Genomic DNA, 14,946 nt, shown 5'->3' on the forward strand with positions numbered 1-14,946 from the left:
GCAGGATGTTTCAGCAGGGTTAAGCTCCTGCCCTGTCCACCCGAGGCGTTGTCCCCACCCAACACTGGACAACCAGCCCTCAGTCCCCACCACAGGAAGCCCGGCAGTCCATACATCTTGGAAAATTATCTATTTCAGCAAATACACACAGCAAGGCGGTTCAGAGGACAGATTCAGCAGAGTTTGGCCCTCACGGGCCAGCTGACCGAGCCTTCAGATAGTAAGTGCAGTCCAAAGGGATGTTCAACACCTCCCAAGGTCAAGGTCAGCCCTGTGGCCCTGAAGCAGGCCCTGACACAGGCAGGGGCTAGGCAACCACCCCAGAAACCAAAGCAGGTGTTGGGGGCACTTCCACAACATGTGGTCTTCCTCAGCACATGCAAAAGTCCCTGTCCTGCAGGCAGGATCTCTGGTACTCCAGCAACTGCCACAAACCAGGAGTCACTCCCACGTAGGCCAGTCCTGCACCCTCAGGGAAGCTGCAAGAATTTCTCTTGGGGATGCCGAGGAAACCCCCATCTAAGAGCAGAGCGTCACAGGGGAACACTGAAATCCCCCCAGGCACGCCAACACCAGTGGGTGGAGATCTGTTAGTCCCATAAGTGACAAATCCTCCCGCAATCCTGCCCTGCTCCCATGGCATCTGGTGTTAGCCAGCATTAAGGCTGAAGATGGATGTCCATGAGCCCAGCTGCGGGAGCACCAGGGCAGCCTGAGCCCCACAGCCCCTGCTGCAAGGCCAACCTCACATTGAACCTTGAGCTCACTCTGTGGCTTTCTATGAGCTGCTTGTGCAGTCCCAGGATGCTCCAGCAGCTGGGGCAGACCCCTGCCAGGGAGAGGATCAGGCAGGGTGCACACCACCACTGCTGCTCCCACGGCTGTGAACGGCAAGGGGTCCGAGGGCGATCGTCTGCATGCCAGCACGCGCCGGTGCACATTGTGCCAGAGCCCTGTACTGGAGCAGGGGTTGTGACACCCCAAAGGCTCCTGGAGCAGCAGGGTGTGCAGCACAGAACCAGACTCAGCAAGCACGGCTTTATGGGAGCCTGACTTTGGCACACTCCAGCTTGCTCCACCTCTCCAAACCTCCCCCACAGTCCCCAGCTGGGCTGAATCTCTTCCCTTTCTCCCCACAGCAGAGCTCTGCTCACAATGCAGCTAGGAGAAGGCATCTCAAGCCAGCTCTCCAAGGGCCGGAGAAGCTCCTAGCCCCCTAAAAGGGGGTCCCAGGCAGGGAACTTGAAGGGACTGGACACACCAGGGCTCCCAGCCCTGCCTGTACTGCTGGTCCCCCCTGCCACCAACCACCAGGGCTTTAAACCTGGCTAGCTCGGGCACCAGGAGCACTGTGACGGCTGTGCAGAGTTCGTTTGCCACCTTCTCACGCCAGTTTGCCAGACCAAACAGAGCTCTTTGGAGCCACAAGCCCCCCGTGGTCCTTGCCCAGCCGAGCCCACGGGTGCTGCCAGTTGCAACGCAGGGGAGAGCAGGCTTCAGTGGGAAGCAGAGGGCTCTGGAGGCTGCCGCGGTTTCCTAGAGATCAGCATGCAGCCACGAGGGAAATGCGAGGGCTGGGCATGCCTGTACCAAGACGCAGCGCCGTGGCCCACAAGGGGGGCAGCAGGTCCCAAGATCAAAGGCACGGCCGGTGCCGGGGGCCAGCACTCGTTGCTCTGATGAAAACCCACCATGCACACAACGAGCTCTTAACCACGCAGGCTCAAACCCACCAGGACAGCAAGACGCAGGCAGCCACAGGCTGAAACCGGCTCACGCGAACCCTGTGGCAGCATCCTTGGAGGACCCTCCTGGGCCAGAGCCCAAGACCTTGGAGGAGCTCTGCATTTGAAGCCTCCCGCCCAAAGCACAGGCAGCGGCGCAGACCCTACGCACGGCACCTCCGCCGGCAGCCTCCCGGCGAGAACGGCCAAGGTCAACCCCTGGGGCGAGCCAGCCCGATGGCAGGGAGCAGCTGCAGCACCTGGCCGGGCAACCTCCATCGTCTTTGGCCAGGTGTAGAGGCAAGGGGTGACCAAAAAGACACGTGGGGGAGGACGAGCTCGACTGCCACCTGCCATTCCTCCTCGTGAGGAGGCTGGAGCCAAGGCGAGGAGAGGCTGTGTGCCGGCCCTTGGGCTGGCCGACGGCACCTTCTCCCTCAGCGTCCCTTCTCCTTCTCCCCAGCGCCGGGGACGCCAACGCGGCCTCCGGCGGGTCCCTCCCGGGGGCGGCAGGAGCCCCCGACGCATGAGGCAGCCGGACTCCTGCCACTTCCCCATCATCCCCTGACGGCGAGGCCGGCGGGGCGCAATGGCCGCACTCACCCAGCATCTGGCTGAAGAGGAGCTGCTCCAGGTCGCCCAGCACCGTCACCACCAGCTCGGGGTCCACCTTCAGGTAGGGCTTCTCCTCAGCGCCCGCCGCCACCGCCGGCCCCTTCCCGCCCAGCAGCTCGTCGTCGCACTTGCCGCCTCCGCCGCCCCCGCCCGCCTCGGGGGCCTTGCTGAGGGGCTTCACCTCCGCGTAGGGCCCGCGGGGGATGCGGCTGGGCTTGCCGGCGGGCGGCGGCTTGGCGGGGCCGGCGGGGCGCGGCGGCAGCAGCGAGTGCTCGGAGCGGGACAGGCTCCGCGACATGGCGGGCGCCTCCCGGCCGCGGGGGCCGCCGCCGCCCCGGCCGCCCCCCCCCGCCGCCGCCCCCGTCGCCGCCGCCTTGGCCATGTCGTCGCTCCAGCGGGGCTCGTAGAGCTGCCGCTTCTTCTCGGCGTCGGTGAGGAAGGCCAGGTTGGTGAGCGACTTCTGCTTGCGCAGGTTGGAGCCGGCCGGCAGCCGCCCCTCCGCGCTGCTCGCCTTGAAGACGCGCAGCTCCGCGCCCCGCGGCCCCGCCGCCGCCGCCGCCGACTTCGCCCGCTTCGGCATCACCGCGCCGCCGTCGGGGCCCCGCCGGTAGCCGCGCTCCTCCTCGCCCAGCTCCACGTCGGGAAGGCTCTTGAGGTTGCTCCCCAGCATCCCCGCGCTGCAACCATTTAACCCGCCGGGCGCTGCTGCTGCTGTTGCTGCTGCTGCTGCTGCGGCACCGAGAACACACCGGGCGAGACAGAGAGAGAAGAGCCGTCAGCGCCCGCCCCGCCGGCGCGGGGCGGAGCGGAGCGGGACGGGGAGGAGATGGGGGGGGGGTGAGCGGCGCGGCCCCACCTCGCTGCTCCGCCGCCGGCGGGACTCCGCGAACCAGCGGAATGTCAGGGGCAAACACAAAGGGCCCGCCCTCCTCCGCGCCCGGCTGGCGCGGGCAGGGGGCGGGGCGCGGCGCGCGCGCCCGCGGCGGGGAGGGAGAGGGGAGGGAGGGGAGGGGGCGCGCGCCGCGGGGCGGGGCGAGGCGGGGGCGCGCGCCGCCCCCGGGGACGTGCAGCGCCGAGCGCGGCGGGGCGGGGGCGGCGGGGCCGAGCGGGACCCCGGGCCGTGCAGGGCCCGCAGGGCCGCACGGGACCCGGGGGCGGCGGGGCCGAGCGGGACCCCGCGGTGCTGCGGGACCCCCGGGGCGAGGGGCGAAGCTGGCAGGCGCGGTGCCGCGTGCGCCCCCCGGGTGCCGCGGGGGCTGTGCCCCACATCGAGCCGGCGATGGCCGCCGCGGCCAGAGCCTGCCCGCTCCGTCCCGCAGCCCCTTGCAGGCGGGGACGTGCCGGTGCCGGCTGGGAGGCGGGCGAAGGCAGCGGGGGGCCCCGCCCCAGCACCCTGTGCGTGAAGCACCCCCCGTCCCGCCTGCCGCGGTCCCCACACCCAGCCCCGACACCGCGCACCCAGCCCCGGGGGGGCCCAAACTTCCCCGTTTCACCCCAAACGGTGCAGGAGGGGCCCCGGGTGGCCCTGGGAGCTCCCCGAGGGACACTGTGGCCCCCGAACCCAGGGGGGCCTCTCCAGTGATCCGGGGCAATTAAGGGGGGGAAAAAAGAGGGGGAGCGGGATCTGGTTATCATCATTTTTCATTAATTACCCGTCCCTCGGGAGGGGTGAATTAAGTCTATTTGGTGACCTCACGCAGGCTGCCATGGCAACCGCCGGAAAATATTGCATTAGAGCCCATCACCACGCTGCCGAGATAAGGAGCCGGGAGGGCGCGAGCCCCCCAGCGCGGCCCCCTACGGCAGCACGGCCCCCCCCCGTGATTCGGGGTTCAGCCCATGGTGACGCTGAGGAGCCCTGAAATAACCTGGCCAGGATGGGACAGCAAAGGGTGCCAAAAAAGAGTGTTTTGCACCAAAGGGTGCTGCTGGGGTGGGATGGGTGCACAAGCCACCCTATGGCACCCCAAAGATGCTCTGAGTTTGGGGGGGGCTGTTACACCCCTCGCTGAGCTACAAGGCTATTGTCTGGGTGTGGGGCCTGCTGCGGGTGGGGAAAATTTGGGGGTGTCATGTCATTTTGGGGCTGGCAGGGTGACCCAGGGCCTCCCAATGTCCCCTGTCCCCTCCAGCCGGGCCCAACAGAGCCCCAGAAGGTGCCATGGGCTGGGGCAGCCGGGGAGGTGCGGAGCAAGGGAAAGGATCCGGCCCTTTCCCCAGCACCGAACCCGCCCGGCCTCATTCCAAAACCTCCCCAAGGCGAGCAGGGCAGCTGCGCTGGGAGCACGCCAGCCCGGCTCGCTCCCTCCTTTCTCCCAGAAAATCCTCCCGCTTGCTGCCGGTTTCAGCGCTTCCCAAATCGGGGCTCAGCGTTGAACCCTGTTGCCCTCTGGCTGCGCGGCAGCGGCGCCAGGACCCCGCTGCAAAGCCGGGCTGTGCCGGGAGCCACGGCGGCTCTGACCGACTTCTGTCCCTTTGAATCACCCGGCGAAGCTCCCAGCTCTTTTTTCACCCCTTCCCTGCACATCCCTGGAGCATCCCGCCATCCTCCGCTGCCGCTGCCCTGGCAACCGCCGCCCCAGCATCCCCTCCAGCAGCCGCTCCCCCAAGGTCTCCCCCCAAAAGCAAGCACTGGAGGGGACTGGGGTGTCCCCAACATTGCAGCGGGGAGCTTGCACTTGGGCTCATTCAGCCCTCGAGAAAGGGGGTGTCCCCACGGTGGGTGCGGGGAGTCAGCGGTGCCACGGCACCCGCCTCCACTCTGGCTCTCTGAGGGCTTCTTGGAAATGGGTCATTCCTGGAGCTCGCCGGGAAAATGGGAAGAGGAGGGAAAGGAGGCGAGCAGGGCGATGCCCCGGTGGCATCAACAGAGGGGACAGTCCCCCCGTGCCGGAGCCGCTGCAGGGGGTGCTGACGTGGCTCCCACGCCCGGGTGAGGCCACGCCGCTGGGTGTAGGTTTTGGCCACGGGGGTCACTGGACACGGCAGCTGCAGCCGTGCCGCTCCCAGGGGAGTTGGGGCACCTCCTGTGTGGGGGTTCTCCCCGCCGCCCCACCGACCTCCAGCCCCGGCTCCTGTTCTGGCACGGGGCCACGGGGGTCTGAGCTCTGGCATGAGCCTCTGCCCCTGGCACCGTCACGGCAGCCCCCCGGCAGGAACCCCCCCACCCCCAGCAAACCTCCCTGGACTCACTCAGGCCTCTGGGTTTGGGGTCGGGGTCAGGTCCCTCCGCAGGACCGGGGCACTCGCCACCCGGGCAGGTGGCCTTCTCCTCCTCCTGGTCCTCCTGCAGCCTGGGGGCAGAGGGGGAGTGAGGGTGGGGGAGCAGAGGCACCACGGGGTGCAGCTGGCTGGGGACCCCCAGGAGATGGGAACGCGGTGCCTTGGGCTCTGCCAGGGTTTGGGAACACCGGTCTCATGGCAGGGGGGGTCCCAGAGCACCCCATTCCCCACTGAGCCCATCCCCTGCCCCACACCAGCTCCCATGGGTGCCCCAGGAACCCCCAGCACCCCAAACCCGCTGGGAACCCTCCTTTTGGGGCAGAGACCCCAGACCCAACCCCACTATTCCCCATGGCCACCCCCGCTGTGCCCGCCTGCCTCCCCCCGTCCCCGTGTCCCCCTGTCCCCATGCCCCCCCAACAGCTCCATGCCCCCTCCGTCCCCAAGGACTCACCGGTACTGGAAGGGTGCCACGGTGGCAGTGATGGGGTGGCTGTGCGGGGGGCCTGAGGAGAAGGTGATGGCCCCTGACCCAAATACGGGGCCCCTGCCCTGCGAGCCGCCATCGGGCTCATCCCCCGTCCCTGCCATGGCCACCCCACCGCCCTTCCCAGGGGACCCCCATGGCTGCCCCGCACCCCTGCCCTGTGCTGGGGGAGCTTTGGGCAGCTCGGTGGGCTCGCCCATCCTGCCTGCCCCTCTCCTCTCGCTGCCCGCTGCCTCTGGCCACTTCCCGGGGGACACCAGGGGTCTCGCCAGGGCTTTCTGCCGCCCGCGGCGGGGGACACCGGGGCTGCCCTCCCTGCCCTCTGATGGCTTGCGGCTGGTGGCTCTGCCAGAGCCTTTGGGCTTGAGGGTCTTGGGGCCCGGGGCCGGCGCCTTCTCTGGCCGGGGGGACGGAGCCCTGTGGGGGACGGGGGGCCCCAGGGTGCTCAGGGGGGCCGCATGTGGCTTGCTGTGGGCCACGGCACGGGGCACCGGGATGGCAGAGACGTAGTGGCTGCGGCCAGCAGGGTTGACATTGGCCGTCCCGTTCATCCTGGCGAGGTGGCTGCCAGCGAGGCTGTGGGGGGAGAGGAGGGTTGAGCAGGGCCGGGCACAGCGAGGGAGTAGGCATGGGGCGGCACCCACATCCCCTCGGCCACACCAGACCCTGGTCTTGGCCCCCACTGACCGTGGGTGCTCAATGTTCCCACCCCAGGAGGAAACTGCTGCGTCCCACACCCCAGGGTGAAGACGTACGTGATGTCCCCCCACAGGGATCCACAGGGCCAGGGCACATGTGACAACGTCCCCCAGGGACCCTGTGCAGCCCCATCCCCGTGTCCCCAGGTCCCTATGGCAGTTCCCTGCAGCAAGGCCACATGGGCACAGACCCTCACCAGGCAGGGCTGCACCACAGGCAGGATGGGCCCCTCTTGGCCACCAAAAACCTTCTCCTGGTCCCCAAAACCACCTCCTGGTCAACCGAGACCATCTCCTCATCATCCAAAACCATCTCCTGGCCACCCAAGACTATCTCCAAGACACCCGAGGCCACCTAAGACCATCTCTTGGCCATCCAAGACCAACTACTGGTTACGAGACCACCTCCCGGTTACGAGACCACCTCCCAGCCACCTGAGACCATCTCCTGATCACCCAAGACCACCTTCCAGTGGCACGAGGACCAGCTCTGTCACCCCATTCCTCAGCCATTACCAGTGTCTGAGCCCCATCTCTGCCCTCCCCATCCCCAACGTTCCCCCACGTGGTGCCAACCACCCCATCTCTCCATGCTCCTGCTCTCATCTTGCCCCACAGTGACTCTCCCTGGCACCACCACCCAGACGGTGCCCTGTGTCCCCTTGCCTTGGCGTTTCTCTCCGCATGAATGAGGACAGGGGCTCAGTGCACCACCCCATCCCACCCAAAGCACCCACAGGCAGGCAGGGCCATCTTTGCCACTACCGGTGACAGGGACATTGGCACGGTCGCAGCAAAGCTCAGCCCTCCCGCAGGCTTTGCCTGGGCAGGCAGAGCAGAGCTCAGCAAGAAAATCAGCTGTGGAGCAAGCTCCATCTCCAACCACCTCCCGCCTGCAGCTCTCCGGGAAAAAACCCCTCAAAACTAAAAAAAAAAAAGTTTTCTCCAGTGAATGGAGTGATCTCTAGAAAGACGGGGAGATGTGGCTCCACAGGCGCCTCTGTCCCCTTGCCTCGGTACAGCCGCAGTGAACCGAAAGGCAAACGGGCGCTGGGTGCCACAAATCTCCCAGGACACACATTTCACAGGCTGCTCCAGCACAGTTTCGCTCAGCCTCCTTGACGGAAAACCTCTGGGGAGGGGAGTGGAAGCTTTTTGGGGTCCCCGACCACCAGCTCCAGGTTGGCCACCCACCGATCCTGTCACCCATGGGGGGGGTTCCTGTCCCCCGGCACTGGCTTAGGGCCGGGTGGGTGCAGCAAGCACAAGCGGGTCTTTGTGCAGCCGCTCCAGCAAGCATGTTCGGGGCTGCGCTGGAGCTGAACGAAGCCGTTCCCGGCGGGCTGGGGGGACGCTGCTGCCCAGGTTCAGGGCCGCACACAAGCCGCTCTGTTTGCAGCCCAGGGCTGGCAGCCTGGCCGCCTTTCAAACCACCCGGCCGAGACGGAGCTTCTCTGGAGCTGGAGAAGGTTTCTTGGCAAGCTGTGGGGTGCAGAGGGACGGCTCCCATCACCCCGATGGGAACAGCACCCAGCCTCAGCCCTGCACCCGTTGCATCTCCTGGCAGAGGGTGTTGCATGAGCAAGGTCCAAAAATGCCCCAAACTGCCCTGTTTTGCCTCTTCCCCAACCTACAGCTGCCCTGAGCCCTGCTCCCCCCAGGCTTTTGGGAGTCTGCAAAGACCAAGCCTTGCCCCACATCCCCCACAGTGAGCCCCCCCGGGGTGGCTCTGTCCCTGCCACGGGCAGTGCTCGGGTGAACACACCCAAATTCCCTTTTGCCAGACCCATGTGAGCTGGATCACTTGATCAGCAGAGCCATGGGTCACGGGGAGAAGGGCTGATGCAGCGGACAAGATCTAGGCATCGCAGCACCGACTCCAGCGTCAGCCAGGAGCTACAAAGGTCTTTTCAAGGCAATTTTAATTAAGGGGAAGAGGGAACTGACACACGCAGCTCTGGGCTTGCTCTTGCTGAAGCCTTTGAAACAGCTGGGGAGGTTTTCTTCCTCCCCACGTCCCTGCTGAGACGTCTCTGCCTCCGCTCGCTGTGGTCATGGCTCTGACTCACGGCATCAGTGGATGGAGGAAGCCCTGGGACAAGGTGCTCAGAGGCTCTCTGGGACAGCTCTGTCCCCGAGCCGCTGCGTGGGGTGAGATGGAGACAGGCACTGGGGCTCTGCCACCCCCACACTGGCAAATAGGTCTGGATCCAGCCCCGGTGGGCAACCACAGCCCCCACTGAGGGGCCCTGTGCTGGCACCAGCCCTCACCCAAGGGTGCTGTGGGGTGGGCGGCAGGAGCCAGGTGGGGGCCATGCGGGGCTTTCCCTGCACCCATGGGATTTCCTTGCACCCACAAAGGTCAATCCTGGGAGCAAGGCAGCCAGGGCTCAGCACCCAGCACCCAGCACCAGCCAGGAGCTGGAGCCCAGCACATCCCGGGGGGCACAACGCTCCCAATCCCCCCTTTGCTGCCCACCCAGCAGCGAATATCAGCAGCAACCGGCTCCCCTCAGCCCTTCAGCCCTTTCCCAGGTTGTGCCCCACAACCCACACTTACAAACCCCAATTTTGCACTTTTTTTCACTCTCTTTAACCCAGCCTCTTGCCCCAGGAGTGCCATGCCTGGGGGCAGAGCAGTTCGCAGCCTTGAGCTGCAAGATACCTCATGCAAACGCCAACAGGGTCGACCTTCCTCCCCGTAAGCGTGAGGATGCCCAGGATGGGGCCAAGAGCCAGCGAAGCTCCAGCCTTGTGGACACAGGTGGTTAAACCACTGGCACCAACTCACCTATTGCACCCTCAACGTCCCTTGCACAAACATCTCCAGCCCCAGGGGCTGCTGCTGCTGGGTTTCCTCCTAAAGCAGAGGGAGATCATCTGCCACTGCCTCCATAAAGCCGGTCCTGACCTCCTCTTCAACCAACTCAGAGGCAAAAAAAATTCATCTAGTTTTATGCTACGACCTTAGCTTCACCAGCACCCTCTGAGCATCATCAGCATGCAACACCCCTCCAGCCCCGCCTGCTCACCGGGCACGTGGCATCGGGGCTGTAACCAGGGTTTATAGATTTTCTTTCCAGTCTATTCACTTTGGATTTCTCTCTCGTGGACACAACTTCCATTTCTCCCCTCTGAGCCCACCAGCAGCCACTTCTCTGCGATGCCGCGGCTGCAGCAGAAGCCAAAGCTGCCACGTTGCCCACAAAAAAATCAATCCTCCTCTTGTGCTCGCAGGGTTGAGGTTTCCCAGGAGATGCCAACGCCTGCTGGGAGCCAGGCTCCGGAGCCATCCCCTCCCTGCAGCACACACCTCGGGGGACTCCGAGGACACCCATTGCTTCGCTGTGCCTGGCTAAGCATGGGTGACCCCTCCTCAGGCTTCACCCTGCTTTAGAGATGCCGGGGGCTTCCCCGGGGCTGGCCAAGGGGAGAGGTGGATGCGGCCCCGTTCCCCTGGGCTGTAACACCAGCTGGACCCTTGGGCTGGGGTCCCACACCCAGGGATGCCACCAAAGGGATAAACCAAAGCAACTCCCACCAAGTCCCTATTTCCCCCCATCAGCTCCTGCACCAAGCAGCCCTCCTACTCATCCCATCATTTTATTAATGAGCACAAACTAAAACCATTCTGGGAAGAGATTCGGCCCATTCTTCTTCCAAACAAATTCTTCATTTGCCTCCAGATTCATTTCCACTCCATCCAAACCCTGCCCCCAGGGACTGGGTCCCCCCCGGCGTGTGCCCCGTGTGCCACGCGGCAGGGGAGCAGGCGAGTGCCACGTCACGCTGCGTCACGCTGGCGTCCTGCTGCTGCTTTGCCCGGCTAAAGCAGGTTACAGCTTGGCCTAGATAGACACGGGTGGCTCTTTTGCAATTAGCTTGAAAGGGAAACGACTTTCTCCTTTAATGCAACCCAGCCGCAGGGCCTCCGTGTCCCCAGAGCAGCTCTCGGGAATCGGCTGCTGCTTGCCCTCTGGATAATGTGAGCACCTGAAATTTGCACCTGATGCTTTAATTTTGGGACTTCCAGTCACCGGGTGGGTTTTTGGCCCCACCTTGTCCCCAGGTACCAGCTTGGGATTTTCACTGTGGTGGTGGAAAGTAGCAAATACACACAAGGTATTTTAGCACCAGGGGATATTTTGGAGAAGCTTCAGCAGTGCTGCAGGCAGCAGAGCCCTGCCTGAGCGCTGGGGCTGAGCCTCCCTGGGCAGCTGGAGATGCTCATCTCCTGGCCAGGGTGAGGATGCTCATCCCAGCCACCTCCAGAGCTCAGGTCTGGAGCGCTGGGCCAGTATCTACTGGCGCCAGCACTGAACCTGAGTTTTCCCTGAATTAAAGACCTTTAAGCCCAGAGACGAGGTGGTTTCTGATCCCTTCGGATGATGCTGTCCACAGAGACATGGGTGTTCACATTGAAGGAAAATGAAACAGCCTTGGCCGAGCCACGTCCTTCATCCCAGGACAAACACAACCCAGCACATCCCTGAAGGCATCTCTTTCAAAGAGGCATCTGTTGTGCTCAGATCTTGAGCTACTTCCTCAGCCCGGTGTCCAAATGCATCTCACACGTGCGATTTTAGCAGCCAGAAATGAATACAGGGGCCTGGAGCCCAAGTCTTATTTCATGTCCCCGTTTCGCATGTGAGGGGTCACTGGAGCATCCCCAGCATCGAAGCAGACCCGCTTTGGAGCCATCCATCACCCAAGCAGAGCTGGAAACAGCCGCTCCCCCTGGCTCTTGGCCCTCCCGGCCCCACGGGGGCTGCACTGCTCCCGACCCTGCGCTGGGGCTGCGCCGAGCAGCCAAAGCCCCCGGCTCCTCCACGATGTCTCGGAGGAATCCAACCTCCAGCTCTCCTATGGTCTCAAGAAAACAGCTAATGGCTCTGCAAGCGTTTTGCTCTGTTCCCGAAGCATTTCAGGGTGACTTTTATAAACCAGATTAAATTTGCTTTTCTCTCATCTCTCGCAGCTGAGAGCTCCCTGCTGGGGATGAAACTCTGCCCCACACCCCTGGGATAATTGTGGCAGGAGTCTGAGCACACTTAGTGATGCAAAAAGGTATTAAACCCTTCAGCCTCTCCTGGCATCTTGCTGCCGCTCTGTGCCTCAGCTTCCCCGCCCTGACATGGCCTCTGCTAGGGGTGAGGGAGCTGAAACCAGGCTGATAAATAGGAATAAAGGAGGTCGGATCCTTCCCTGAGTGTGCCGGGCTGCAGAGCAGCTCTGTAAATTGGACAGGACTGGCAGCACAGGAGCGCCGGGGGCTGCGGCAGTGCCGGCTGTGCCGGATGTCCCTGGGGAGCTGCTGGGGGGCTGCAAAGCACCCTCCTTTTTTAAGGGTGAGGATGGAGGGGGGCAGCCCAGGGGTGAAGCCTGGGGTGTGAACGGTCTGAGGAGCTGAGCCCATGCCAAGGGACAGATCCCAGTGCCATGACACGGCTGCCCCTCGAAGCTGCCACGTGCACCTCGCAGCCCTGCGCAGGATCTGGCCCCGAGCTGCTTTCAGGGATGGCTGTGCTCCAGCACGGCCTCCTCCCTGGCACGCTCAGGAAGGATGACAAAGAAAAGGCTCCTTGTGACACAAGGGACATAAAACTTTCCTAAGAGAAACAGAAGGAGCAGGAGCAGAAAGGAGCCTTCAGAGGAGAACAAGCTGCCGATTCAGCCGCCAGCCCCGTCCCTCTGGCCCCCGCGCCCTGGCCGGGACCTGGCCTGCCTGCCAGCCGGTGTCACCGCCTGGGACATTGCCACCGCCCACATCGCCGGGCCCCCGGGCTGGGTCCTTCCCCAGGGAGGTCTCGCTGCTCCCCTCTCCCTGCCCCTCTGGAGGGGCAATGCCGGGGGCGGCTGGTTCAATGGCCCAGGCTGGGTGCAGGCAGGTGGTTCTCCTGGGTACAGGCAGCAGATGGGCAAGCGGGTGGGAGGGGAGGCCCGGGCAGCCCCAGCTCTGCCTGCCCTGGCTGGCTGTTTCCCCACAGCATGATGCTGGGAGCTCTGGGAGCTGCTGAGAGATGGGCTGTGGGCTGGGGCAGGAGGAAAGGGACAGAAACCGCCTGCTGTCAGAGCAGAGATCCCAGCCCCGTAGCCGCAGCACTAATCTCTGCTTTAGCCACTCCACAGCAATCCCATTAGGCATTTAACCCACTTTAATAAAACCTTGCTCTGAGCAAAGTTGAGCTCTCAGACCGACCGCAGCAGCCTCTGCCACGAAAAGCCCCGTATGTGGCAGTGAAATCGAGCTCTGCCCAGGCTGGGCTTTGCCTGGCACGAATCCTGCTGCGGGGACGAGGACGGATGGACCGGGGCTGGGACAGACCCCGGGATCTGCGGCTGGGACAGACCCCGGGATCTGCGCAAGGGGCTGTGCAAGGAGCCCCGATGCCGAAGGCCCCTCCCTGCCCGCGGCACCTGGGGACGTCCCGGCTCCCTGTGGCACAGGCCACGCGTCTGGTTTCCCCATGGCCCTTCCGTGTCCCCCCATCCCGTCCCCGCCTCGCAGCTCTTTCGCTGAGGCTGTCACTGCCTGAGAGCGGCGGGAGTGACACCCCGGAGCCGGGCAACCGGAGACCCTGCGGGGGGGACTCGGGGCAGAGGTGTCCCCTCCGCCGGGCTGGGGGCCCCCCGCGGGGGGGGGGCATCGGGGCTGCCCGGTGCCGGCTCGGGGCGGAGGAGCCAGCCCCGACCCCCGGCCCCGGCCCGCTGGGGCAGTCGGCAGGGCCGGGGTGCCGGGGGGCGGCGGGGGCAGCCCCGGCCCCGCGGGGACGGGGACGTTCAGGAGGCGCCGGTGCTGGACAGCTCCGCCCCGCCGCCCGCGGCTCCGCCCCCGGCCGGCTCCGCCCCCCGGCCGGCTCCGCCCCCCGGCCCGTGTCACCCCCCCCACACACCCCCCCCCCGGGACGGTGTCATCCCCCCCACCCCGGCCGGTGCCCCCCGCCCCGGGCCGGCAGTGCCAGCCCCCTGCCCCTGACCTGTGGTGCCTGTCCCCGTTGGGCCACCACCACCCGCCCGGGGCCGGCAGAGCAAGTCCCCAGGGACCAGCCCAGCTCGTCCGGGGTCACTCGGCCCCCCCGTCCTGCGGCTGCCTGTCTGGGGCCGGTACCATCTGTCCAGAGCCTGCGCCATCTGTCCCCCCAGCAGCGCTGCCCGTCATCCCCAGCGTCCCCAGCACCCTTGGGGACCAAGGTGGGGCTGCCCCGCCGTGGGGTGACACCCGTTGAACCTCCTCCAGATGGCTCTGCGGCAAAGATCCGCCGGGAGGAGGTTTGGGCTGTGCTTGGGGGTCTCCCGCTCTCCTCGGCCTCCCCGCTCCCCCCGTGCTGCCCGGTGAGAAGAGCCGTGAAGCCGCCGGCCGCCCCGCGATCGGCTCCTCCCGGCATACGTGCCGCTGGGCACCGCAGACCCCAGGGTCGCTTCAGCATCCAGCGCCGTGGCCAAAGAGCAACATCTCCTATTGCACTCCTGAGGGCTTCAAAACCTCCCCAAAACCTCCCTAAAACCGCGGTGCAGCCTTGGGGCCGAGGATCCCCCAGTGCCACATCCCGGCCGGCTCAAGCCCTTGGCCAGGAGCCATCCTGCAGCCCAGGTGCAGGCGCTCGGATGGGTGACATGCGGATAAACTTCTGTCTGGGCCAAAACTCTCGGAAGCCAACTGCATCACTTACTTAGCCCCATGTTCCTGCCACATCACGGACCTGGCCCTTTGCTCCCAGGATTTTTGAGCAAGAGCAGATGTCGCAGCATCTACGTTCACCTCCGCTGCTGCTGTGCGGAAACGGCACCCCCGGTCCTCAACCCTTGAAACCTGGAAGCCCCTGACGCGTTTTGTTTTTGCTGAGCGGGGCAGCGGGGAGAGGCAGCTGCGCGGCGGGGCTGCAAAATGCATTAACTCAGCAGAAGCTGTCGCGTTCGCACGCATACGTGTGCGGTGTGATGGTCGGGGGGAGCTGGGCTTGTCTTCCCCGTCCCGGCACGGGCGGCGCATCCCCGGCATCCCCAGGTCTCACTGATGAGACCCTCACTGCCTGTCCACTCCTTCCGACACTCAGCTCTCCAAGCCCACAGTGGACAGAGCGGGGCCTTCAGGGTACCCAAAAAAGTCATTTTTTCCCCCCAAAGCAGGTTAAGGATTTAAAAAACGCTGCAGGGAGCATGGGGTGGTTAACGCTGGGGACACAGCAGAGGGTTGGGCATA

At 65.0% G+C, this 14,946-nt stretch overlaps 1 protein-coding gene across 7 annotated transcripts in view; it reads right to left on the bottom strand.

Annotated features, from left to right (window-relative positions):
* The window catches only part of NAV1 (neuron navigator 1), a 78,734-nt gene that overhangs the window by 57,670 nt on the left and 6,118 nt on the right, over positions 1-14,946 (bottom strand). For 4 of the 7 annotated variants that reach the window (XM_075521992.1, XM_075521991.1, XM_075521988.1 and 1 more), the window contains exons 2-4: positions 6,016-6,624; positions 5,532-5,632; positions 2,328-3,065 (exon numbers count right to left, since the gene is read on the bottom strand). In XM_075521992.1, the coding sequence (XP_075378107.1) occupies positions 2,328-3,065; positions 5,532-5,632; positions 6,016-6,599 (1,423 nt within the window). In that variant the 5' untranslated portion in view covers positions 6,600-6,624. Of the gene's footprint in view, positions 1-2,327; positions 3,066-3,195; positions 3,296-5,531; positions 5,633-6,015; positions 6,625-14,946 lie in introns of those variants that run through there. The other 3 variants (XM_075521989.1, XM_075521993.1, XM_075521995.1) reach the window with 3 other exon arrangements.

Source organism: Mycteria americana, chromosome 20, assembly GCF_035582795.1.
Source record: "Mycteria americana isolate JAX WOST 10 ecotype Jacksonville Zoo and Gardens chromosome 20, USCA_MyAme_1.0, whole genome shotgun sequence".
Lineage (NCBI taxonomy): Eukaryota > Metazoa > Chordata > Aves > Ciconiiformes > Ciconiidae > Mycteria > Mycteria americana.